This window comes from Heterocephalus glaber, unplaced genomic scaffold, assembly GCF_053883595.1.
Source record: "Heterocephalus glaber isolate CG9 unplaced genomic scaffold, H.glaber_assembly_v1.0 deba00001532, whole genome shotgun sequence".
NCBI classification, from domain to species: Eukaryota; Metazoa; Chordata; class Mammalia; order Rodentia; family Bathyergidae; genus Heterocephalus; species Heterocephalus glaber.
The window spans coordinates 19,057,085-19,082,041 of record NW_028258330.1 but is presented as its reverse complement, the minus strand read 5'-3'; the positions used below and the strand labels follow the sequence as shown (position 1 = coordinate 19,082,041).

Sequence of the window (24,957 nt, the reverse complement as noted above, 5' to 3'; positions counted from 1 at the left end):
AAGCCCAGACCATGAAGGATGCACCCTTGGCTGTTAAAACGTTCACTCCCACAAAAGGGGAGTGGACAGATTTATTGAATTCAAACTGGGAAAGGAGCAGCTGGACAGCTGGACTCTGCGCCCAGCCCCAGGCCCCTCTGCCCAGGATGGGGCCCTGCCAGAGAGGAATGAGAGGCACAGGGCCTGCAGCTGCCCAAGAGGGAGGCGCCATTGTCACTCCCATGGAGGGCCTCTTGGAAACCTCCAATCTGGAAAGAAAACCAAGGGCCAAAGTCACACAGATGGGCCAGAGAAAGGAGCTGGGGAGATGGAAAGCAAGCAGAGGTGGGCTCAGGAGCCCACCGTGAGTTAGACTGTGCTTCTCAAGGTGGCCTGGGGTGGGGTGGGGGGCTGCCAGCCTTGTGGGGGCCTAGGCTGGACCTTGCTCTGAAGCCCTTCCCAGAATGGCTTTGGGGTCCCCCCACCAAAGACCTGGTGTGGACGGCAGGGGGAGAGGCACTCTCTGGCCGGGAGCTTTCAGGGCTACCCCTGGCCGCTGCTGTGGTCTAGTCCACCGAGGGCATGGTGTGGTAGCACCGGACAGCTCCCCACCCACCCCACCTGTTCCCCTGAGCCCAGGGGCAAATGGGGAGGAAAGAGGATTCTGAGAAAGAGGCAATAAGCAGGCAGCGAGGCAGACCTCAGCCCCTGGGCCTGTCTCAAGGCCAGGGGAAGCATTAGTAAAGGCCCTGGGGCTCCCCCATCTGGCTCCATCCCAGAGAGTTCTCTGCCCTGGGCTGATGCTGCCCATTTGGGTCATGGGTGCAGCTACGCTCAGAGGCTCAGCTTTGATGTCCAAGACCCCGAACTCCTGCCTGCCTGGCATGGTTCTTCCTAGTCACGTGGACCAGATCATGTTCCAGGTGGAGGATGTGGCTCTGTACACGGTCATCAATGGGGAAGGAGGTCAGGTACCTCTTGACCATGGCGAAGTAAGCCATTGCCTCCCCAAAGCTGGGTACAGGCACCTCATCACCATCATCGTCATCTTCTTCATCATCATCTTCCTCATCATCCTCATCTTCTTCCTCTTCCTCACTGTCTGACTCAGAATCCTCCCCACCTTCCAGGAAATGGAGGGTAGGACACTGGGCCTCCTCCTGGGTACTGTAACCCCCAAAGCTGCCACCAGCCTCCACTACTCCCTGGGCCCAGTCCTCAGCCTCCAAGCCCTCAGAGGAGCTCTCCTCCTCCTCTTCCTCCTCCTCTTCTTCATCACTGTCATCAACATCACCCTCCTCCTCCACTTCTTCTTCCTCCCCCAACTCCTCTCCTTCCCCCCCTTCCTCCTCCTCCCCTTCTTCTTCTTCTTCCTCCTCCTCCTCCCCTTCACCCTCTTCTTCTTCCTCCTCTTCTTCCTCCTCCTCTTCCTCCTCCTCCTCTTCTTCTCCCTCACTCTTCAGGGAGGTGGTGATGGTAGCATTAGGGCCACCCCCGAAGCCAGCCTCCCGAAAGCAAGTGGCAATGTCCGAAGGCTCCACTGCCTGCCAGGCTGCAGCCACGAAATGCAGAGCCTCCATGAGGCCCAGCTGTAGGCCTGAGCGATCCTGGCCCTCCAGGGCCGCCATGGCCTTGAGGAGCATGGCCTGGCGGTAGTGGCCCTTCACCTGTTGAACTACTCCCCGCTCCAACGGATGCACAGTGCCCGGAGGGAAGAAGGCCAGCTGCACATGCCGTAGGCCTGAAGTGTCCAGGGACTGGGCAGCCAAGCGGCCGGCCAGCAGCAAGACCCGGCGGGACTCTGCAGCCATTCGGGTGTCCAGAGCCTTCAAGTACTTGGCCAGAGCCTGGGTGGTGACACCTCCCTTCGAGTTGGCAGTGTAGTCGCAGGGAAGGCCGCCTTGGCCTGCACGGGGCTTGGCGGACTTGCCGGCCACCAATGGGGGCAGCTTTTCGCTGCCGTCGGCGTTGGCACATAGCAAGACACTCAGGCGCTGGGTGGCTTGGCGCGCCCTTCCATCGCCTCCGCAGAGCCCCGCAGCTTGGTCGGGCAGAAAGTCGTACCACAGACTGGTCTCGGTGGCGCTGAACACGTCCTGCGAGGCGTAGCCCTCGGCCACCGAGGGTGGCTGCTCTTCGCTTGCGTGCCAGGTAGGTGCGCTCCCACTACTGCCCTCGGGGGGCACCGCGGCTGGGCTGGCAGGTGCCGCTGGGGCCCTGGGGGCAGAGTTGCGGCCCCGGGCACGCGTCACGCCGCTGCAGGACACCACACCGTGGCGCCGGCGGAAGCGGTCCAGCCAGCCGTTGGAGGCAGTGAAGTCGTCCATGCCCAGCTCCTCGGCTATCCGGAGCGCCTTCTCCTTTAGGATGATGCCCTTGACGGGAAGGCCCGCGGCACGGATCTGCTGGAACCAGGCGATGAGCAATCCCTCGAGCTTGTCGTAAGGGGACAGCTTGTTGGTCTTGCGGCAGGTGGAGGCCACACCGTACTTGCGCTCCGACGCCAGGATGGCGCGCTTGTTCTTCAGGATGGTGCTCAGCGTGGACGGCGGGATGTTGAAGCGCCGTGCGATCTCGCCTTTGCGGAGGTCCGGATTCTCCTCCACCTCCTGGATGATTCTCGACTTCTCCCGGAACGTCAGCTGCCGCCGCTTGGGGCCCATCCCGGCGCGCCCCCCGCCCCGGGGCCCGGCACCACCGCCGCCGCCCCGGGGCGGGGGGCCCGGGCCCGCGGCGGGGGGCACCTGGCGGCCTCTCCTGCGCGCCCCGCCCGAGACAAAGCGGCTCGTGGGCTGACGCGCGGGGCGGCGACCCGAGGGCACCTCCTGGGGCGGAGCCGGGAAGCGGGCGGCAGTCGGCGGGAACGGGAGAGGACGGCGGCGAGGCGCGGAAGGCAGGAAGTGCCGCGGCGCAGGGAGCTGGGAGCGCGGCGCGCGGGGCGGAGCGGGCGGAGCGGGATCTCGCGGGAAGCTCGGGGACGCCCGGCACCGCCTCCCGGTCCTGCGCGCCCACCCCCTTCCTGCAGCCGCGGACCGGCCACCGGGGGCGCTGCGGCCCGCCCGACCGGCCAGGGACGCGGGCTGCCACCGCCTCGCCAGGTGGGCCGTGATCTACCGCAGGAAAAGAACCACCATCTTCATTTTCCGTTTTTCCTTCTTTTTTCTTTTCTTTTTAAAAAGAGATTTAAGGTAAAATTAACCCACGTTTTTGCAGCAACTGACAAAAAAACAACAACCAAAAAATAGAAGCTAAGAATCGCCTTCCACGCCAGCACCTGGAGAGAGCACAGGTAACATGTTGATGCATTTCCTTCCAGTCTGTTCTCTAGGCGCAGGCAGTTTTCTCTTTTAAAATGTATGAAACTGGCGTCGGGCTGCTCTATGTCTGGTGTCGCCTATTTTATCTGGCATCGAGTGATTAGAATTGTACCATATTGGTAAATGTCATTGCCAGTGTGCTTTTTAAAGGTTGTATATTGTTCCAAGTGTGGATGAACTGTAATCTATGTAAGCTGTTGGTACACATCTAGTTTATTTGTATAGATGACGCTGTACACGTGGTTTTAAATGTATTGATGGTGCTAATGACATTTTAAAAGTTTTAGTGATTTCACATTCTGAACACTGATAACATCTCAATGTGTTACTGAGTTTTTATGTGTGTATAACCATAAATGCATGTGTTTGTACCTATAGAAATAACATCATGCATATACATAAGCATGTATACACATAAATCTTTAAAACTCCCCTAACACCAAACAGAAACCATCAGGGGTTTTTTTTGGTTTTGTTTTTGGGGGTTTTTTTGATACCGGGGATTGAATTTAGGACCTTGCGCTTGCAAGGCAGGCGCCAGAACCACTGAGCTCAATTCCCGGCCCTAGAAACCATCAGTTCTTATAGCAACGAATGCGCTGCAGTATTTTCAAAAGTCTCGAAGAGTAGCAACCCAGGGAGACAGGTTGAGAATGTGAGGCTAGAGAAAGCTTCAAGTGAATGAGTGTACACAAACAAGAGGACCAAGGATGGTACCCGGGGTGCTCCAAGGTTAAGGGCTCAAGAAAGGCCTAGCAGGGCTGGGTATTTAACTCAGTGGTTTCACCATCTGCTGCACAAGCGCAAAGACCTGAGTTCGATCCCCGGTACTAAAAAAAAAAAAAAAAAAAACACAAAAAAAAATAAAAAAGAAAAGAAAAGAAAGGCCTAGCAATAGCCTTTGAGGAGCACCTGAAGCCTTGGGGAAACCAGCCCAGTGTGGTGTTCTGGAAGCTAAGGGAGCAAAGTGCAACTCACTGCCATTTTAGTGTGCGTTTCTCTTTTCACATGTTTATCAGCCATTTGAAGCCTGTGGATTTTCTAGTCTTGTATTTTGCCTATGTTACTCTTGTGTTTCTTTTCTTTTGTTGGAAACAGGGTCTTGCTGTGTAGTTCAGGCTGACCTTGAACTCACTATGTAGCCCAGGCTGGCTTCAGACTCACTGCAATCCTCTTGCCTCCTGAGTGCTGGGACTATAGGTGTGCACCACCACATCCAGCTCTTGAGTTTCTTTTTTCTTTTCTTTTCTTTTCTTTCTTTCTTTCTTTTCTTTCTCTCCCTCCCCCCTTTTTCTTTCTTTCTTTCTTTTTCTTTCTTTCTTTTTTTCTTTCATTTTTGTGAGATCAAGCTGAGGGACTTGTGTATGCTGAGCACACACTACCACAGGGCTACACCCCCAGCCTCTTTTTCTTGGCTTTTAGGAGCTCTTCATATCATATGAACATAATTTTTTGTTGTTCCCAGTCTGCCACTTGTCCTTTAACTGAGTTTAGAGTATCTTTTAGATATGAGAACTCTGTAGCCCTCAAGTAGGTGGCTCTGTCCATTTTTCCCTTATTGTTTCTGTTTTACTACACTTGATCTTAGCCAAAAGGCCGAGAAGCGATGTTTCTGAGTTTTGTATCTTACTTAGGAGAGGCCTTTCCTACCCATGAAATATAAAATGTATTATTCTAATCTTAAGACCCAGAAGAAAATGTAGGAATCTTTTTTCTGTAAAGGCCACATCCATGCTTGTCCCAAGATGGGTGTGTGGGTGCTGTGCCAAGGTGAATATGAGACCACTTGGCAGAGGAACCTTCTGTGCCTCCTCAGGAAACCAGGTCTGCATATTTGAATAGACTATGATGGACTATTTTCCCCTTCTTTGGTGAATTTTTAAAGTTTTCTTTAATAAGTGCCATGGGCCCTTTATAATGGAAAGGGGGAGGGTAATAAAATGAACAAGAGAATGGAAAGCTTCCTGATGGGCATGAAGGACAGTGTTAGGTAGGTGGGATGGGTATGAGGTCTGTTGAGAAGGCGGACTGTGAATTTCCTTAACTGATCTATCAGAAGGGTGTGAGGCATCCCAGAACCTCACAGTGATGGTGGGAAAGAGGTCGTTTCACTGCAATGGGCACTGTGCACTGCTATAGGCAGCAGGTAAACCAAAGATCTGGAAATGGCTGTATGAAGCAGCACATGTGCATGTTTTCTTTTCTGTGCTAGAAGTGACTGTGCCAGTGCTGTCCATGTTGTGGCACCAGGCAGGGGCCTGGAAGTAGAAGACACTGTGGGTATGTTGATGGGGGATGGGGCAGATGATGTTAGCAAGACAGTGGGTATCCAGCCACTGGGGACATCCTTAGAGTTCACAAAGTATTTCAGAGTCAAGAGTCCCAAAAGAAATATCTCAGCTCTTCCCTAAGCCCTCATAGAACATACCCTTTCAAAAAAGCTTTATTAAGCTGTGCATGGTTGCACACAGCTTTGATATAAGCACCCCAGAGACTTAGGCAGAAGTATCACTGTGAGTTCAAGGCCAGCCTGGGCTACACAGTGAATTTTTTAAAAAATTCTTTTATTGGTACATTTTAGGTATACAATATGTTTACATTTATCATTGGGTGTTTGTACCTGAACATGATGTATCTTAGTTCTGATTTTTTCCCCCATTACCTGTGCGCCCTTCACCCCCTCCACCCTTCCCTATTTACATAGACTTTGTTTCCTTTTTTTTTTCTTTTCTCTTAATTTTTCCTTTCCCTTCTTCCCTTTCCCCTTCCCCTCCCACCACCCCTACACCTTTGGACCTTTTCCTATTTCAAATTATCAGTTATTCATTTTAATCATTTTAATCCTTGTTTACACTTTCAGTTTCTCACACTAGAGAAACTATTTGGTATTTACACATGTGTGTCCTATTTATTTCACTTAAGAGTATGGTCTCAATGTGCATCCATGTAGCTATAAATGTCTCTAGTTGATCATTCTTTATGGCTGAGTAGTATTCCATGTTATAAAAAAAACACATCTTCTTTATCCAGTTTCCAGTTGATGGGCACTTGTGCTATTTCCAAGCTTTAGCTATTACAAACTGTGGTGCTATAAACATGGGTGCACATATATCTCTGTGGTATGATTCTTTTAATTCTTTGGGGAAGATACCCAGCAGGGGAATAGCTGGGTCAAATGGGACCGCTAGTCCTAGTTCTCTGAGGTGTCTCCATACTGACTTCCACAGTGGTTGCACCAGTCTGCACTCACACCAACAATGGAGAAGGGTTCCTTTCTCTCCACACCCTCACCAGCATTTGTTATTGGTTGATTTCTTAATAGCAGCCATTCTTTCTGGGGTGAGGTGGAATCTCAGTGTTGTTTTCATCTGCATCTCTCAAATGACCATTGATGTTGAACATTTTTTTCATATATTTATTTGCTGCTTTTACTTCTTTGTCTGAGAAATGTCTGTTCATTTTGGATGCCCATTTTTGAATTGGGTCTTTGAATTTGGGGGGTCTGATTTTTTTCAATTCTTTATATATTCTTGATAGTAGACCTTTGTCTGAGGTACAGCTGCTAAAAATTTCTTCCCACATTGTAGGTTGTCTCTTAGCTCTGTTGGGTTTCTCTTGCATTGCAGAAGCTTTTTAATATGATGAGATCCCAGTTGTTGATTCTTTGTGCTAGCTCCCATGCTACTGAGGTTTTGTTCATAAAGTCTTTTCCTATGCCAATGTCATCAAGAGTTCTACCTAATTTATCTTCCAGGAAGTTTAGTGTTTCTGTCTTAATATTTAGATCTTTAATCCACTTTGATCTTAGTTTAGTGCACGGTGATAGATATGGGTCTAGTTTTAATCTTTGGCAGATTGAAATCCAGCTTTTCCAACACCATTTATTAAATAGGCTATCTTTCCTCCAATGAGGGTGGTTGGCTCCTTTGTCAAAGATGAGGTGGCTGAGTATGTCTGGAGTTCTTTCTGCATCTTCTAATCTATTCCACTGATCCTCTGGTCTGTTTCTTTGCCAGTACCATGCTGGTTTTTTTTGGGGGGGTACTGGGGATTCAGCTCAGGTCCTTGCGCTTGCACAGCAAGCGGCGAAGCCACTGAGCTAAATCCACAGCCCCTCCATGCTGTTTTTATCACAGTAGCTTTGTAGTATAGTTTCAAGTTGGAGATTGTGATACTCCCAGCCATGTCTCTGTTGCCTAGAATTGCTTTTGCTATTCTAGGTTTCTTCTGATTCCAAATGAATTTTTGGATTGTTTTCTGTAGTTCTATGAAGTATATTGTTGGAATTTCAATTGGCATTGCATTAAATCTATATAGCAGTTTTGGAAGTATGGCCATTTTCACTATATTGGTTCTTGCTACCTAGGAACAAGGGATGTCTTTCCATTTTCTTATATCCTCTTTGATCTCCTTTTTCAGAGTGCTGTAGTTTTCAGTGTAGAGGTCTTTTGCTTCCTATGTTAGGTTGATTCCTAGATATTTCATTTTTTTAGATGCTATTGTAAAAGGAATTATTTCCTGAATTTCTCTCTCAATGAGTCTGCTATTTGCATATAAGAAGGCTATTGGTTTTTGAGTCTTGACCTTGTATCCAGCTACTCTACTGAATCTGTCAATTAGGTCTAGAAGACTTTTGACCGAGTCTTTTGGGTCTTCTATGTAAAGTGTCATACCGTCAGCAGATAATGACAGTTTAACTTCTTCCTTTCCTATCTTTATTCCTTTTATTTCTTTCTCTTTTCTAATTGCTGTGGCTAATGTTTCCAGAACAATATTGAACAGAAGTGGTGATAGTGGGCATCCTTGTCTTGTTCCTGATTTTAGCAGCTACACAATGAATCAAAGGCCAGCCTCAAGACCCTGTCTTTAAAAACAAAACAAAACAAGCTTTATTTAAGTATATTTCAGGGTCGGGGATTTAGCTCAGTGGAGTGTGCTGTGCCTGCCTCTCAAGCATAAGGTCCTGAGTTTGATCCCTGGTAACAACAACAACAACAAAAGAAATATATTTCACATACCACACATTTTTTCCCACAGTACCACAGTTGTTTATTTATTTAGCAGTACTATGCCTAAACCCAGAGACTTCATAGTGAGCTACATTCTCAGCATGTTTTTGTTTTTTTTTTTTTTGTACCAGGGATCAAACTCAGGACCTTGCACTTGTGAGGCAGGCAGCAGTGCCACTGAGCTAAATCCCCGGCCCTCCAGCACATATTTTTTATTTTGAGACAGGGTCTCACTAATTCACCAAGTTGCCCAGGCTGGGCTTGAATTTGCCATCCTCTTGTCTCAGCCTCCTAGAGTGCTGGGATTATAGGCCTGTGCCACCAGGCACAGCCACAATCAATTTTAGAACACTTTTATACCTTAGAAACTCCATATCCTTTAGCTATCACATCCCTCTTCAAATACTACTCTAAGCCCAAAGTAACTAATCTATTTTTTGTCTATAGGTTTGTTTCCTTATTCTGAACATTAAATATAAAGGAAATCACATAATTTGTGCATTTTATTACTAGCTTCTTTCACTTAGCCTCATATTTTCAAGGTTCAAGATGTAGTATTTGTCTACTCAGCCATAAAAAATGAGAAATTAGAGACATTTATAGCTAAATGGATGCACATTGAGGCCACACTCTTAACTGAAATAAATAGGACACACATGTATAAATACCAAATAGTTTCTCTGGTGTGAGAAACTGAAAGTGTAAATAAGGACTAAAATGTATAACAGGTCATGTGAAATAGGAAGAAAAGGGGCAAAGGGAAAGGAAGTGGGAGGGCTAGGGGAAAGCATAGAAGGGAATGGGATTAATATGAGAAAATGGAAAAATAGGAACAAAATCTTTGTAAATAGGGAGGGATGGAGGGGTTGAAGGGAGGGCTGGGCCAGGGTGAAAAATAAGAACCAAGAGAGATTATGTAAAAGTGCAAATTTCCAATGATGAATGTCATTATATTGTATACCTAAAATGTACCAATGATTAGAATGAATAATCGATAATGCGAAATAGGAAGAAAAGGTCCAAAGGGGTAGGGGTAGTGGGAGGGGCAGGGGAAAGGAAAGAAGGGAAAGGAAAAATGCTGAGAAATGGAAAAAATGGAAATAAAGTCTTTGTGAATAGGGAAGGGTGGAGGGGGTGAAGGGAGGGCTAGGAATGGGGAAAAAATAAGAACCAAGATGCATTATGTAAAGGTACAATTCCCAATGAGAAATGTAATTGTGTTGTATACCTAAAATGTACCAATAAAAGAATTTAACAACAACGAATAAAAAGATGTAGTATTTGTACTTCATGCTTTTTTATGGCCAGGTAATATTCTATAGTATGGATATACGACATTTTGTATATCCATTCTTCAGTTGATGGACATGTGGGTTGTTACCATCTTTTTGCTACTATGAATAATGCTGCTTTAAACATTTGTTTGCAAGGTTCTGAGGGCCATATGTTTTAGTTTCTCTTGGGTGTGGACCTAGGAGTAGAATTACTGGGTTTTACAGTAACTGTTTAATCTCTTGGAGAGCTGCCAGGTTAAGAACATCCCCTTTTAATTAGTTGAAAAATTATAGCTGTTCTTTGGAGAATGTTTTAAAATACAGAAAATTTTGAAGATAAGAATATATAACCGCTTGCCTTGCAAGCACAAGGACCCAAGTTCGATCCCTGGTACCAAAAAAAAAAAAAAAAAAGAATATATAACCACCTTAATTCCACTGCTGAATTAAGATCCTTGTTGAACATTTCTCTGTGCATATTGTTTTTAATGCGACTACATTTGGTCTAATACCTTGTAGCCTCCATTGTGAACATCTTTTCATGTCAACAAATACCAACATAAATGAGATTCACACTTCTTTTACTGTAGGAATCCTTTGTTCAAAAGACCATTTTTACTGGGTGTGATGTTGTTCACCTGTAATTGCAGCTGCTCATGAGCGCTGCGGCAGGAAAATCATGAGTTTAAGACCAGTCTCAGCAACTTAGTGAGACCCTGTTTTCAAATACACACACACACACCTATCTTCCAGGAGACCAATATGTAATCATTCCATAATCAACAATTGCTTATTGAGCTCTGCCAGGTGTCAGGCATCCCTACCTAACTGCCCATTTTCTTTAAAGGCTGCAGGTACCATAGCTACAGAAGAAATACCTCCCCTACTGAAACACAGTGACTTAAGGAACATACATCTGTTTGTGTTCATCTATGTATGTGAGGAGATGATAAAGCTCATCTGTATGCACTTTTGCTGTCTCCTTAAAAGAAATCCCACTGGGCATGGTGGTGCATGGCTATAATCCCAGAATTATAGCTGAGGCAGAAGGATCACAAGTTCAAGGTCAGCCTGGGCAACTTAGACTCTACCTCAAAATAAAAAAGAGGTATGGGTGTATCTTAGTAGTAGTGTACTTGCCTAGCATGCATGAGGGGCTGGGTTCAATCCCCAGTAATGGGGGGGGGGGCGAAGAGTTGAAGAAGTGAAATACTGAGTTCAGAGGCCAACTGTGATGGGCTTGGCCTGTCCAAAGTGCTGGGAAACTAGAAGAGGTGAATAAATGACTTGGTCCCTGTCCTTCAGTAGCTCAGTCAGTTTAAGGAGGGTAAGATTCAGGGAAAGGAGATTTCAGTGTGCAAGCTATACTTTCCAGCAGTCCCTCCTTAGGAATCTATTCTATAAATAGAATACTGGCAGCTACAGACTTCCTTGCTATGTATCACTATAAAAGCTTATAACCAGCCAGGTGTGGTGGGTGACACACACCTTGTAATTCCAGTACTCTGGGGGTCTGAGGCAGGAGGATCAAAAGTTTGAGTCCAGCCTGGGTAATTTAGCAAAACCTTATCTCAAAAAAAAAAAAAAAAAAAAAAAAGAACAAGAACAGGACAGGGGATGTAGCCCAGTGCAAAAGTCCTTGGTTCAGTCCCCAGTACAATCAATCAATCCATCAATCTAATAACCTACATGTTTAGCATTAGGGACTTGTAACAGAGACCATTATAATCCTAATATAGATTTATCTCAAAGAAAACATTTGGGAACAATGTTTATATATTGTTTGTATACTTTTATTTTTTTCTGTGTGTATACTTTTAAAAAATAGGCATATTTTTGCTTGTAAACATATAGACCTGCACTGTCGATTATTTTAGCCAGTAACCCTGTGTGACTCTGGAGCAGTTAAAATGTGCCAAGTGGAAACTGAGGTGTGCTTTGAGTGTAAAACACACATTAAATTTGAAGACTTGGTATCAAATAGAAGTATGTTGACAACATGTTCAATAATACTTTTAATGTACTATCTTAAGTATTAAAAATAATCTCATCTTTTCCTTTTTGTGTTGGTGGATACTGGTGATTAAGCTGAGGGGCTCATGAATGCTAAAAGCAGGAGCCTTACTACTGACCTACATCTCCAGCACTTTTTTTTTTTTTTGGTACTAGGGATCGAACTCAGGACCTTGTACTTGCAAGGCAAGTGGCAGAACCACTGAGCTAAATCCCCGGCCCAACTTTTTAAAATTGAGCTACTAGGAAATTTAAATTTTCACATGTGGCTCACATTTGTGCCTGCCATTATGTTTCTATTGGCATCTCAGGGGAATGTCCAATACATTTATAATAGTGGCTGCCTCTGGGGAGAAGTCATGAAGATTTGCATGGGATCAAGGACTGACTTTTCACTACCTTTTTGTACCATCTAAATTTTCTCCTTTATCTGAGTGATGGTGTGTAACAACTTTAAAAAACCATTTAAACTGGGCATGGTGGTGTAATTCCAGAATGCGTGGAATCCCAGCACTCTGGGAGGCTGAGGCAGGAGGATTGAAAGTTTGAACCTAGCCTGGGCAACTAAGCAATTTATTTGAGACCCTGTCTTGGATGGATGGATGGGGATGTAGCTCAGTGTGAGGCCCTTGGTTCAATCTCCAGTACTGCAAAAACAAACCAAAAACAAAAACAAAAATAAACCAAAAAAGAACACAAGCCATGACCAGAAGATGCCAGGAAAAAGTTCCACAAAGCTGAAAAGTCCCATAAAGGTGATACTGTGTAGGAGCAGGCTTGGAAAAGCAGAAGAGATTTTGGAAACAAGAGGCAGTATTTTCCCTCTTTCTGCCCAGACCCCAGGGTCACACCAGACACCCTTGAATGAGCCTAAAGCTTCATGAGCTCAGTCCCAGGGTATTTGCTTCTGGAGGAAGATGGAGACCTCTGCACCCCACAAGTGTGGTGAACAGGGTCTGGCTGGGTGGGAGGAATTGGTCCTCTTACTATGATGGTTCCAAATAATTCTTCTAACTTATTTTTTAGTTTTAATTGAGCACATACTCTGTGATCTAATTGGCAAAAGGAGATTTAGGAAGGCATAAAGTTGAGGTGTGGCGAGATCTGGAAGAACTCCTCTGTGCCCCCCTCCCAGGACACCCTGGGCTGTGGGATTTCAAGGGGTTTTCCAAATCAACACAGCACACACTCTGGAGATGTGTGTGTTGGGTAGGGGTGGCGCTCGGGGGCTGGGGGGGGGCAACTGTGTTGGCTTTGGAAATGCCATCCTCCAGGCAATTTATTTCTGGAGGAGGCCTCACAGGGGGCCCATTTCCCTCACCCTCCTGTGGGCAGGGGCTGGAGGTCCCAAGCTTAACCCCTGCCCCACGGAAGATAAACAAGAAATGCCCTCCTTGCAGTACATAGCCTGGCACAGCACAGGAACTGGGGAAAATGCCCAGAAAAGGCAAGATTGCAGTTCCACCTTGGTCACCTCTCAGGGGTCTTCTCTTACTCTTCCTCCTCAGGACACCTGGCCCACCCACTGCTCCTCCCTACCGGACCCTTCCTTTGCCACCCCTACCCAGTGCACCGAATGGTTGGGACCTTCCCCACCTCGCCAGTGGCCACATCTTCCCTGGTTAGCAGAAGCTCCTCTAGCTTTTGGGTGCAGATTTCTCAGCTCCCTCCAGGAAAATAGGCTTGGCTGGAAAGTGATTGGATAATTAGAAAACGTAGCTCACTGTAAACTAATGACAAATTCAGCCACCCTCAACATCAAAGAAACCCCCAATTACGCTGCCATTGACACCAAATTAGCCAAACCATCAGTGGGTATGAGATCCTTCCCTAATTGGATTCTCTGGTTCCCTAACTGTCCGCAGCAGAATCCATAACTAAGGCCAGAGAAGCTTGGGCCCATTGGGGTCAAGTCTAGCCTGCCCCCGCCGGAAGCGCCCATTCATTCTGCCCGTTGGCGGCTCTGAGCACTGCTGGTGGCGTGAGCGGCGAGGGCGCATATCTTGGCTCCACCGCTTGCACAAACGTGTGACCCTGAACTAGTTAAAGAACTCCAAGCCTCTACGTGCCTGGCTGTAAAACGCGCCGGGAACGTAGAGCGCGCAGCACAGCTGTACTAGGACAACTTCCCGGAGCCAGGTGAAGCATCTCGCTGTCTCTACGGGTGGTCACGCGCGATGTTAACCGCCTGGGTCCTTCTGAGACCATGTTGCAGGTGGCTGCTTCCTCGGAGCGTGTGCAGCCCCAAACCGGGTCCCAAGTGGAGGCATTGTCCAAACCAGGATCCTCGGGTCGGGAGCTGAGGAAGGGAAGTAGTGCGCGGGGGCGGGGGACAAACCCCAATTCTCGGCCGCACCCGAGCCTGGCTGCTGGGCAAACCGGGTTTGTCCAGCCCCACGCTCTACCCCGCGGGCCCCGCCCTCGGGCCCGCCCTCGGCTACCCCGCGCCCCCATTGGTGGCGTCTGGCGGCGCGGCCGCTGTTATTTTTCGAATATATAAGGAGGTGGAGGTGGCAGCTGCAACCAGAGTCTTCCCGGACTGCAGCTTGCGCCCCGCGCTTATCCACCTCCACCTCCACCTCCACCTCCACCTCCACCTCCACCTCTACCTCTACCTCTACCTCTCCCCACTCTCCCCGCATCCCTCCTCTCCTCCCTCATCTCCCTTGCTCCTGACCCCGTAGCTTTCCCTCCTTCCCCCTTCCTTCCACCCCAGGCCCGCTCCTTCCCTGGTCCTGGCCAGCTGTGGCCGGGGTCTGCAGCCCCCTCCGCGATGGAGGGGCCCCCGCCCCAGCCCGAGCCTGCGCCCGGCTCGGCTCTCAGCCCGGCCGTCGTGCGTACTGGCGCCCAGCGCCTGGGCCACCACCCCGGCCTCCAGCTGGGTTCTCAGGGCCTCCTGGGGTCCCCGGAGCGCGCGGCCTCTTCCTCTCCAGTCACCACCCTCACCCAGACCATGCACAAGCTCGCTGGGCTCGGCAGGTAGGAGCCCCCCCACCACCACCACCAAGGAGTCTGGGTGTGGGATGAGACGCCCGGGCCGGGGTCCCAGGGAGCTGGACCTGGGAGCCACCAAGTCCAGCAGGTGGGGTGAGGAGGCGTCGGGGCAGAGCAAAGGGGCGCCCTTGCCCCAGTTTCAAGAGCCGGGACAAGGGCTCTAAGACCGGGACTGTTCGGCTCACACCCTCCAGGTGGTCTGCTCAGGGACCCTCTTTCCCTTCCCTCCTCCCTCCACCGTGCTCCCTCTCTAATCTCTGTCTGCCCCCAGCTGCCACCATTTTGCCCCGGGCCTGAGATCCGGAGGCTGGAGCAGGAATTTGAAAGTGGCCTTTAGAAGTTCATGCTCCTCCCTGCTCCGAAACCCAATTCTGCCCTGAGGGTTAGTGTGATTAAAGGCCAGCCGGGCTCCCCAGGAGAGCCTGGGAGTGTTGTCCCAGCAGTAGAGACCCAAATCTTGAACTGTCCTCCAGGAAGGGGTGGATGGCTCTCCAGGACTGCTTTGCTGCCCCTGACCCCAATCCCTAGGGTTCCCCCCACCACCACCACCGCGCCCCTCTGCTCTTGCCCTGGGCTCCTTTCTCCCTGCACCTCGGAGGATCTTTCCTAATCTAATTAACACAAGACATTTTAGGGCCTCACTAGAATGAGTCACTTTGGCCTAACAGTGCAGGCTGGTGACTGATCACTTCCCTGGCATGGTGTCAGAGGAGTCCTTCCTCATGGGGAGCTGCCTCCTTGGGCACTGAGGAGGCTGGTGCATGGGAACATGGGTTGGCCAGCCCCAGAGCCCTGAATTTACCTTTCTTTCTCTTGGGTCCCTTCTCCCTTTCCAGTGATTCCCCAACGTGTCAGGTAGGGACCCTGCCCCTCCGAAGTCAGCTAACTCGCCTATCCCTGTCTCGGCGGGCATCAGAATCCTCCTTGTCGTCTGAGTCCTCAGAATCTTCTGATGCAGGTAAGTCCCCGAGTCCCTGGGGAGATTCCCCCAGTGCTGGGGCATCTGAGGGAACTGCCTGGCCCTCTGGACTTGCCTGCCCATCAGATTAAGATCTTTCCCACAACTTGGTGGGCCTGGGGAGCCTTCCCTGTCCTGCCCACAGTGGGAGGAAGACAGCCTCTATGGGTACTAACCACACCCAGCTGAGCCCTGGAGGGTGGGGCCCCGAGTGATACCTTACCTATTAAACCTGGTGCCTATTAAACTTGTCACAGAGGGGCTGAAAGTTGGTCCTTTTACAACAGTCTTGGTCGGTAACTTTTTTCCTTAAAAAGCCATTGTCTTTAAAATTATTTTAAACCAGTTTAAGAAAGATGCTTAGCCTGCCCAGGGTGGTGCTGCAAACCTGTAATCCCAGCACTCAGGAGACTGAGACAGGAGGATTGCTGGGAGTCGGAGGCCAACCTGGGGTACATAGTGAGTTCAAGGCCTGCCTAAACTACATAGGAAGACCCTGTCTCAAAAAAAAAAAAAAAGCTTAGAAAACATTGTGGCATTTGTTTTGTTTTGTTTTTGTTATTTTTATGGCACTGGGAAATGAACCCAGGGCCTTGGTACTGAGCTACATCCAGCTTTTTAAATTAGTTAATTGGGCTGGGGATTTAGCTCAGTGGTTTTGCCGCCTGCTGCACAAGTGCAAGGACCTGAGTTCGATCCCCAGTACCAAAAAAAAAAAAATTTAATTAATTAATAGGGTCTTGCTGATTTGCCCAGGCTGGGCTCAAACTTGCAATCCTCCTGCCTCTGGCTTCCACAATGCTGGGATTACAGGCATGCATCATCACACCTCGCTGCATTGTAGTTTTCACAAACTGGAGTTTTTATAGTAAACAGGGAGTGGAACCTTGTGCCCTTTGAGGGACAATGTATTCTCAGGGTCTCTGAGTAGGTTTTTTTTTTTTTTGGTATTGGGGATCGAACTCGGGACCTTGTGCTTTCCAGGCAGGTGGCAGAACCACTGAGCTAAATCCCTGGCCCCTCTGAGTAGGGTTTTTTTTTTTTTTCTGAGTAGGTTTTTATTTTATTTTATTTTATTTACTTATTTTTTTTTTTTTGGTACCGGGGATCGAACTCAGGTCCTTGTGCTTACGCAGCAGGCGGTGAAACCACTGAGCTACTGAGTAGGTTTTTAAAAAAATTTTTAGGGTGTCCAGATTTAAAATAGACAGGGTTTCCCCTCCTTTCTTGGGACATATACAGAAAATGCTTTTACTTTCAAACCAAGGCATTCTGTCCCTGCAGGTCTCTGCATGGATTCTCCCAGTCCTATGGACCCCCAGATGGCAGAGCAGATGTGAGTAAAAAAAAAAAGGGGGAGTCCCTACCACCAGGGGGTCAGCATTTTAGATCTAGATATCTTTCAGAATCTTAGGTCTTAGCACAGACTCACTGGAGAGGTCTGGGAAAATAGGTTCCTCAGGATCTCCTATTGAATGTATATATAAAATTTCCAATTTTTTTTTTTTTGGTACTGGGGATCGAACTCGGGACCCTGTGCCTGCAAGGCAGGTGGTGGAACCACTGAGCCAAACCCCCAGCCCTTAAATATCCAATTTAAAAGCATGGTCCAACCAATCTGGGTGTGATGGCATATGTATGTAATCCCAGCACTCAGGGAGACTGAGGCAGGAGAATTGCAAGTTCAAGCCCAGCCTGATCAACCTAGTGACTTAGCAAGACCATGTCTCAAAATAAAAAATAAAAAGGACTGAAGGCTGGGTTCAATGCCCAGTACTAGAAAAAAAAAGTCCAACTAATTCATAATATCAACTCACTCTAAGCTAAATAAAATCAGTTGTCTGTGGACTGATTTGGCCCCTGGCCTAACAGCAACCTCAGTCTTCAGTGACACTTGACTCTGGCCAACTCCTGGACCTGAGGGAATGGAGAGAGAGCTGGGGGGCTCTGCTGTGAGCAGACATCTCGCCTCGCCTGGAAGGCAGGGGTAGTGCCTTCCAGAGCACAGCTGTTCCCATCCAGCTGTTAAGGCCCAAGCAGGCACAGCAGCTGCCAGCCATTAGTGGGGACAGCTGGGCATCCCAGCCTGGGCTGAGGGACTGTTCAGTGCAGTGACTGTGTTTCTTCTCATTGTCTTTGATCAAACTGGGCTGGGTGCAGGGTTTGTCACAAACAGGAAACAGAATTGGGTGGAGGTGGGAGGAGATGGCAGGTTGTTTTTTGGTGGCTGTTCTTGCTTTACCCTCGAGGCCCAGGTGCAGATTGGAAACCAAAATAATTGGTCATGCCTGATGCCAGTTTGGCTGGGAGTGGGGAGGGACACCCCTTGACATTTTAGCCCTGAGTGCCCCTCATCTCTGCACCTGCTTTGACGGTTGTCCAGTCTCAGAAAGAAGCTGGTGTGTGTGTGTAGATATACAAAAAGCCCCTCATGGCAGGTGGTCTCTGGTGACATAGCTGGGGGTGGGGGGTGGGGCCTATATCCAGAAGCTTATGCCCAGCCTCAAAAGAAACATCTGTTGGAATTCCTTGCTGCTGGCCTCTTCTAGGGGCCGGGGAAAGGGGGAGAAGGTAGGCAGAGGCTGGGACCTGGAAAATTCCACAGGAGGGAGGAGAGGGTGTGACCCTGCACATTTGTCACTGGGGGTGGTCTGCTATGTCAGACTGGGGCTGATCCAGGGGCCACTAGAGAGGGCCCCTGTCCTGGAGGAAGCCAGGCCAGCTCCTCACAAAGGGAGGGAAGCCCAGGCTTCTGGTATCCACTCCTGGAGATGCCTAAATTGCTGGGTACCTGTGGCCATCATCCCTGGATAGATGGATGCCTTTCCTGGTGGCCATATGGCCCTTGCTGTGCTGGGATGATTTGCATACAGGTGGAAGGCCTGTGTGCAGGCTGGTGAGACTGTTGCCTTGGTGACGCCTCAGTGACCCTGTGACCTGGCCCAGCTGTCTTCACTGACTTCTGTGGGCCCCCTTCTATTCAGCCCTGCCTTTAAACTCCCAGGCAGCCTCTCATTGTGCCCCCCACCCCATACCTGGGCCCCACTGACAGTGGGACTTCCTCCTGCCTCCCCCCTTCCCATCCTGGGCTCCAGTCCTGTCCTCATCCCCATCCCTGGGCCTTAAGGGCTGCAGGGGAAGATGGGTCCCATCTGCTCTCTCCTAGGTTTGAACAGGCCATCCAGGCAGCCAGCCGGGTCATTCGAAAGTAAGTGCTTCATGCCCCTTCTGCCCATCAGAGGCTGGCCCCCAGGGGCTCAAAGAGCTCTAGTGCAGGGACATCCTGTCTGCTCTTGGTCCCTAGCCCCTACTTTAGCCCTGACTTGGCCCTGCTTCCTTTTGCAGTGATCATTTTGCCATCAGACGCTTCCAGTCCTTGCCAGTGAGTGTTCCCTCTGGCCTACTCTGAAGGCTTAGGCATGCTATCTGGGCGGTGGCAAGAGGCATCCCCGGATCCCTCTCAGAGTGTGGGCTTGATGAAGTTGGATATCCTTTGGCTGGGTTGGGGAGATAGGATTTCCTAGGTGGCTGGGGGAGCTGGAGGGAGGGGTGGGTGAAAAGCAGTGCCTAGCCTGCCAGCAGAAGATCACAGCCTGCAATACTGCCCTGTCCTCCCCCAGGTGAAGCTGCTGGGCCACAGCCCTGTGCTCCGGAACATCACCAACTCCCAAGTACTAGACTGCTGGAGCAAGAGCGAGTCGGGTGGCAGAGCTGCCATCAGTCCTGAAGAGGATAAGGAGAATGTGCGCTTCAGTGGCCTGCAAGGGAGAGCTCAGGAGAGAAGGGTGCAGGCTGGGGTGGTTCTTTGGCATCCAGTGACACTTCCTCTGGCATCTTGCCCACAGGAGGGATTTGTTTTCAAGATGCCATGGAAGCCTACACATCCCAGCCCTGCTCATACCCTGGTGGGGTGGGCCAGCCGCAGAGAGGCCTTTACCCAGAGGCCAAACTCGGCCCCCAACCTGATGGTAAAGAGGGACACTGACCCTGTGCAGGGCCCTTGGGATGCAGCCTTGGGAAGCAAGGGTGGTCTGGAGCCCCCAGGTGTTGGGGACCTGTCCCAAGAGAATGGGGTGTGGATTACGCCTATCTCACTCTCAACAGTGTCTCACTCCTGAGCGGAAGATGGAAGTGGAGGAGCTGAGCCCCATGGCTCAGTCTCACTGCCTCTCCCTGACTCCTGCTGAGGGAGCTGCTGAGGAAGATGATGGATTTGTGGACATCCTGGAGAGTGATTTAAAGGTAAACAGGCTTAGGCCCCCAGAACCCCCACCTCCACCTCCTAGGAAACACCCAAAATTGGAGAGCTCTGAGCCCCTTCAGGAAGACTGTGACCTCACCCCAGTGTCAGGAGAAAAATTTGAGGTAACTGAGTCCTGGCCTGATCTCTGGCCAACCAGAAAAAAGGAAGTGACTGGTGCCACAGTGGAAGGGAGGTTGGGCGGGGTGAAGGCTTTCTCATGGCTCAGTGCAAGCCCCAGCTGTGAGTGGATCCCTGAAGCACTGAGGGTCTGAGGGAGTGGGCTGCCCTGGGCTGCGGGCCTGGTGTTTACTAGAAGAACCATGAAGGCTGTCAAGGCTGTGCTGGAGGATGCAGGGCTCTGAGGGGTTTGGCCTGAGCCTGTGATTGTGACCCTCTCCTTGCTGATTTGCCCTCAGGAGGATGATGCAGTCCCTGCAGGAATGGAGAGCCTCATTAGTGCCCCACTGGTCAAGACCTTGGATAAGGAAGAGGAGCAGGTGGGGCTCTGACCTGGCCCCCCCAAAAAAACTTGGGGGTGGAGGTAGGGCTCTGCCCTCCAGGTGGGATTTCAGGTTGGGGGACTGAGTACTCTGACCCCTGACCTGCCACCCCTCCCAGGACCTCGTCATGTTCAGCAAGTGCCAGCGGCTCTTCCGTTCTCCATCCATGCCCTGCAGTGTGATCCGGCCCATTCTCAAGAGACTCGAGCGGCCCCAGGACAGGGATATGCCTGTACAGAGCAAGCGGAGGAGGAGCGTGACCCTTCTGGAGGAGCAGCAGCAGCCTGAGGAACCTGTGAGTGCCTTCATCCAGGGGCCTCATCCATCTGCCCACCTTGGAGAGACTCTTGGCTGCCACCCTGTCAGCTGGGTTTGTGGCAGATGGCCAAGTCCTGGTGGTATCCTGGGCAAAGCAGGAAAGGGAGGTCCCATCCAGTTAGGACACTGAGGGACTTCCTTACCCCTGACCCTGGCCTCCATCCACCTTACCTCCCAGAAAGCACGAGTTCTCCGCTCAAAGTCCTTGTGTCATGATGAGATTGAGAGCATCCTGGACAGTGACCACCGAGGACTCATTGGAGATTACTCTAAGGTACCCCACAGAACCAACCTGCCCTAAGCTGCTACCAAGTGTGACCTCTCCCAAGAGCGGCTTCCACTCCTCTCTCCCCAGAGGCCCCCTTTCTTTGTTCTGGATATCTTTTCAACCTTTGTTCCCAGGCAGACTCCTTCCTCTGGCTCTCCTTGGTCTCCTGACTACCTCAGCTCTGCTCAGACATCCATAGTGCCTCAGCCTGGGAAAACATCTTCAGACTAATGTTCAGCATGCAATCTCTTCCTGCCTCATCCCAGGCTTGGCAGAGCCTGGGGGGCACAGAGCGGGGAGGTGTCTTCTACTCCTTTCTTCATTTACCTCTGGGAAGTTGTTCCCTGGGTATCAGCCCCAGGAGGTGCCTCTTGGTTGCTTTGGGAACCAGAGTTGACTTTGAAGGCCAAAGAAAGTGTGGCCTCTGGGCTTGGGAAGGAAGCCTTGTTCTTTCCAGGTTCCTTGTCTTAGCAAGCGCACTTTGTCCTCTGACTCTATCTCCCATCCCTTTTCTTCAGGCCTTCCTCCTACAGACAGTGGATGGCAGACACCAAGACCTCAAATACATCTCTCCAGAAACCGTAAGTAGGGCTGAGCTAGGCTCCAGAGGCATGAGACACCACTGTTTGGCTGCTGACCTCCCCTATGGGTGGACTGCATGTACAGACTAGCCAAAGGATAAAAGTCAGCCCCTGGCTGCCAGCCCAGCCTGCTGCACAACCCCCATTCCCCTCTCTAGGTGGTGGCCCTGTTGATGGGCAAGTTCAGCAATATTGTGGAGAAGTTTGTGATTGTGGATTGCAGATACCCCTATGAGTATGAAGGCGGGCACATCAAGGTGAGCTAAACTGGAAGGAAGCAGGTGTACCTACCTTCTCATGTAGGGGAACCTGCCTAGCAAGAGGGGGGGCACTGCAAGGGGGAGAAGTCTGCCTCTCAGGTGCAGGGCTCTAGCCTGACCCCCTGCCCTTCTGACAGACTGCGGTGAACTTGCCCCTTGAACGAGATGCTGAGACCTTCCTGCTGCAGAGCCCAATCACACCCTGTAGCCTGGATAAGAGGATCATCCTCATTTTCCACTGTGAATTCTCCTCAGAGCGTGGGCCCCGCATGTGAGTCCCAGCTCCATCTGCCCAACCAACTGATGCCTGCCCTTGGTTCCTTGCCCAGGCTTGTGGGATGAAACCATTGTGTTGGCAGCCCTGGCCTCTTGTATCCTCTGATGGCTTAGAGCTGACCTGGCCCCTCACTATGCATGGCACCCACTCCTCAAATCCCTGTCGTTGTCCTTCCCATCAGGTCTCCTGTCTACCTTCTACCCACTGCACCACTCTTACAAAATCTGGTTCCAAGTCTCCAACAGGGTCCTCTCAAAGCCCAAGCATCCTTGCCTGGCCTCTTATGCTCAAGCTCTAGAGTTCATGCTGTTAGTTCTCTGCTGGGATCCTGTTCCCTTGATGTCTACAGTCCCCAGGCCCTCTGCTTTCTTCACTTAAGTCTTCTCTGTCTCCCTTCATGCTCTGCCCTGGCTGGCTGTTCTCTGCCTCCTGTCCCTGGGTTGCCACCAGGCCCATCAGAATGCCAGTTCTCTCTGGGCAGGTCTCACAGTGGGCTCGAGTCTTCACTCAGGTGCTCTGTACTGAGACTTCATCCCTGCTGCCCTGCCCTCCCCTCCCCTGCCTCATTCTAGGATTCCAGCATATAGCTTCCCACCGCAGTCAGGCACTGGGACCAGTCACTGGGCCTCTTGGGTCCTTTTTCCCTCCCTTCCTCTCCCCAACTCTGGTCCTTACCAAGCCTGGTCCAAGAGCCCTCTGGATGAATGTATCTCTCAAATTATGTCCACTTGTCACTTCTCCCATTTCCTTTCCTGGTCCAGGCCTCACATTTCTCTAGTAAAGATTGCACAACTGCCTCCTAGAAACAGAGACTGGCCCCTTGATCCACCTCCTTCCTGCCTTCACCCCAGCCTCTCCTACGAAGCAGCCAGATGATCTTCTTGTGGCTAACATTCCTGTGCTCAGCAGCCTTCTGTAGCTCCCCAAGGCCTCCCTAGCAGGGAGTGCCCAGCTGCACCATAGCTCTCACCCTTGTCCCTACTCCCTACCAGGTGCCGATTCATCAGGGAACGTGATCGTGCAGCCAATGACTACCCCAGGCTCTACTACCCCGAGATGTACGTCCTCAAGGGCGGCTACAAGGAGTTCTTCCCACAGCACCCGGTCAGTACCACGTGTGGGGGTGGCCAGTCTGTGTGGCAGTGGCCTTCAGGGAAGGACCGGGTCCCCCCTGAAAGTACCATTTCCTTCATATTAATAGACCCCTCCCATGCTGCCCTAGAACTTCTGTGAACCCCGGGACTACCGGCCCATGAATCACGAGGGCTTCAGGGAGGAGCTGAGGACCTTCCGCCTCAAGATGCGCAGCTGGGCTGGGGAGCGGAGCAGGCGTGAGCTCTGTAGCCGGCTGCAGGAACAGTGAGGCTCGAGTGCCAATCTTGCCACCTTCCTTGCCTCACAGGGCCTGGGTGCCAGTGTCCCAGGGACCTGCCAGAGGCCCCAGGTGCTAGCTGGGGGAAGATCACACAGGTGTCTTCGCTGTCTGCCCCTGGCCCTAATTCCCTTTGTTCCCCTCCGGTCATTTTTCACACCCTGGTGCCACCCTAGCCTGGTGGTTTGTGCCAGCCCAGAGCAAGTATTTGGTGTTCAGCAGAGCCTGTCAGCTTTTCTCTTCCTTATCTGGGTTGCTTCTTTGTCTTATGTCCAGCAAAGCTGTGTGTAGGTCTATGTGTCTATGTCTATATGCACGCGTGTGTGCATGTGCATGTGTGTGTGTTGAGGCTAGGGGAGCCACAGCCTCTGAGGATTTGCAGACAAGCTCTGTCATGGCCTGGGAGCCGGCTAGCCCCCTGCTCCTAGGCACTGACCAGGCCAGGGCTGCTCCTGCCTTCTGCAAGAACCACAGTGTCTGTCGTGTTGTCCCTTTCTCTTCTCTTTCCTGTCTTTCCTTACAAGCACCTCCAGTGTAAACATAAGCTCTTACTCTTTCCTGTTGCAATGTTACCTGCAAGCTTGATTTGTCTGATTTTACCTGTTTCGGGATATACACACTTGCTGTGGGGTTCCCCCATCCAGCTGGGGTTTGAGATGTGAACATCAGTTGCCCACCTGGCTTTGGCTTTTGGTGGCCCAGAAAGGGACGTCATAATCCTTGAGGGCATCCAGGGCAAAAGCTAAGGCCTGAATCAGAGCCCCCTGGAAGCCCAGCACTTACTGCTGTGAACCCTGGGGCCTGACTGGTCATAATTTACTGCTGTCTTGTCGAGGATGGATGGAAGGACAGATGGATGGATGGTCATGGATACATGGTGTTTTGCACATATGTGTGCACACAAATTGGGTGGAAGCACTTTGGTGAACATGACAGCCTGTGGCAGGAGTGTACATGTGTCTGTGTGTGGACAGAAGTCTTTAAACTTGGAATTTGGAAATATTCAAGAGGAAATGTCATTCGACCAGTTAAACCAAGGGCCCAGCAACCTCTGGGTTCAGAATCTCAAGACGTGGGAAGGGCTGTGCTTGAAGGCCTAATGAGTCATCTGTTAGGGCCTTGGTTCAATAAAGCACTGATAAGCAAGTTAATCAACCAGCTTTGTGTCCTGTGGAGCCCCTGAAGAGAACACTGAAGACCCAGTGGTGGGATGAGGGTAAGCTTGGGTCAGCAGAGCTGGAAGACTTCCAGGAGAGGGAACTTGATGCTCTCTCTCTTCGCCTATTGCCCTGAAGTCTTCTAACTCTCTCTTGCTTTTTCGAGACAGGGTCCCGCTATGTAGTTCAGGTTGGCTTTGAAGTCACTATTGGAGCCCCAGCTGGCCTTGAACGTGCAGCTAATCTCCTACCTCAGCCTCCCTAGTGCTGGGATTACAGGTGTGTACCACCACACCCAGTTTGGTCTTCTGTCTCTGTCATGACACTCCTACCAGGACTTTGGATTCAGCCCCTTCTCCTCACCTGGCCACATGAGCACCTCTGAGCCCACTCTAAAACCTGCCCCACAGGCAACAAAGACCCCATCACTCCTCAGG

The 24,957-nt window shown here is 50.5% G+C and overlaps 2 protein-coding genes across 4 annotated transcripts; one reads left to right on the top strand and one right to left on the bottom strand.

Annotated features, from left to right (window-relative positions):
• Positions 1-26: 26 nt before the first annotated feature.
• Positions 27-2,916, bottom strand: Cenpb (centromere protein B). The gene has a single exon (XM_004840736.3). It carries the CDS (start codon positions 2,640-2,642, stop codon positions 822-824), a length of 1,821 nt encoding a protein of 606 aa, XP_004840793.2. The 5' UTR covers positions 2,643-2,916; the 3' UTR covers positions 27-821.
• Positions 2,917-3,023: 107 nt separating this feature from the next.
• Cdc25b (cell division cycle 25B) lies at positions 3,024-24,514 on the top strand. Of its 3 annotated transcripts, none has more exons than XM_004840741.4 (16): positions 3,024-3,268; positions 15,423-15,544; positions 16,829-16,880; positions 18,711-18,752; positions 18,890-18,926; positions 19,165-19,287; positions 19,390-19,512; positions 19,649-19,786; positions 20,204-20,284; positions 20,406-20,582; positions 20,784-20,879; positions 21,392-21,454; positions 21,613-21,711; positions 21,852-21,985; positions 22,984-23,095; positions 23,214-24,514. In XM_004840741.4, exons 3-16 carry the CDS (start codon positions 16,837-16,839, stop codon positions 23,352-23,354), a joined length of 1,410 nt encoding a protein of 469 aa, XP_004840798.1. In that variant the 5' UTR covers positions 3,024-3,268; positions 15,423-15,544; positions 16,829-16,836; the 3' UTR covers positions 23,355-24,514. The 3 variants fall into 3 exon arrangements, with proteins under 3 accessions (XP_004840798.1, XP_004840796.1, XP_004840794.1); XM_004840739.3 differs by lacking the exon at positions 3,024-3,268 and adding an exon at positions 12,893-14,571 and having other exon boundaries at positions 23,193-24,514; XM_004840737.4 differs by lacking the exon at positions 3,024-3,268 and adding an exon at positions 12,897-14,571.
• The last annotated feature ends 443 nt before the right edge of the window (positions 24,515-24,957 follow it).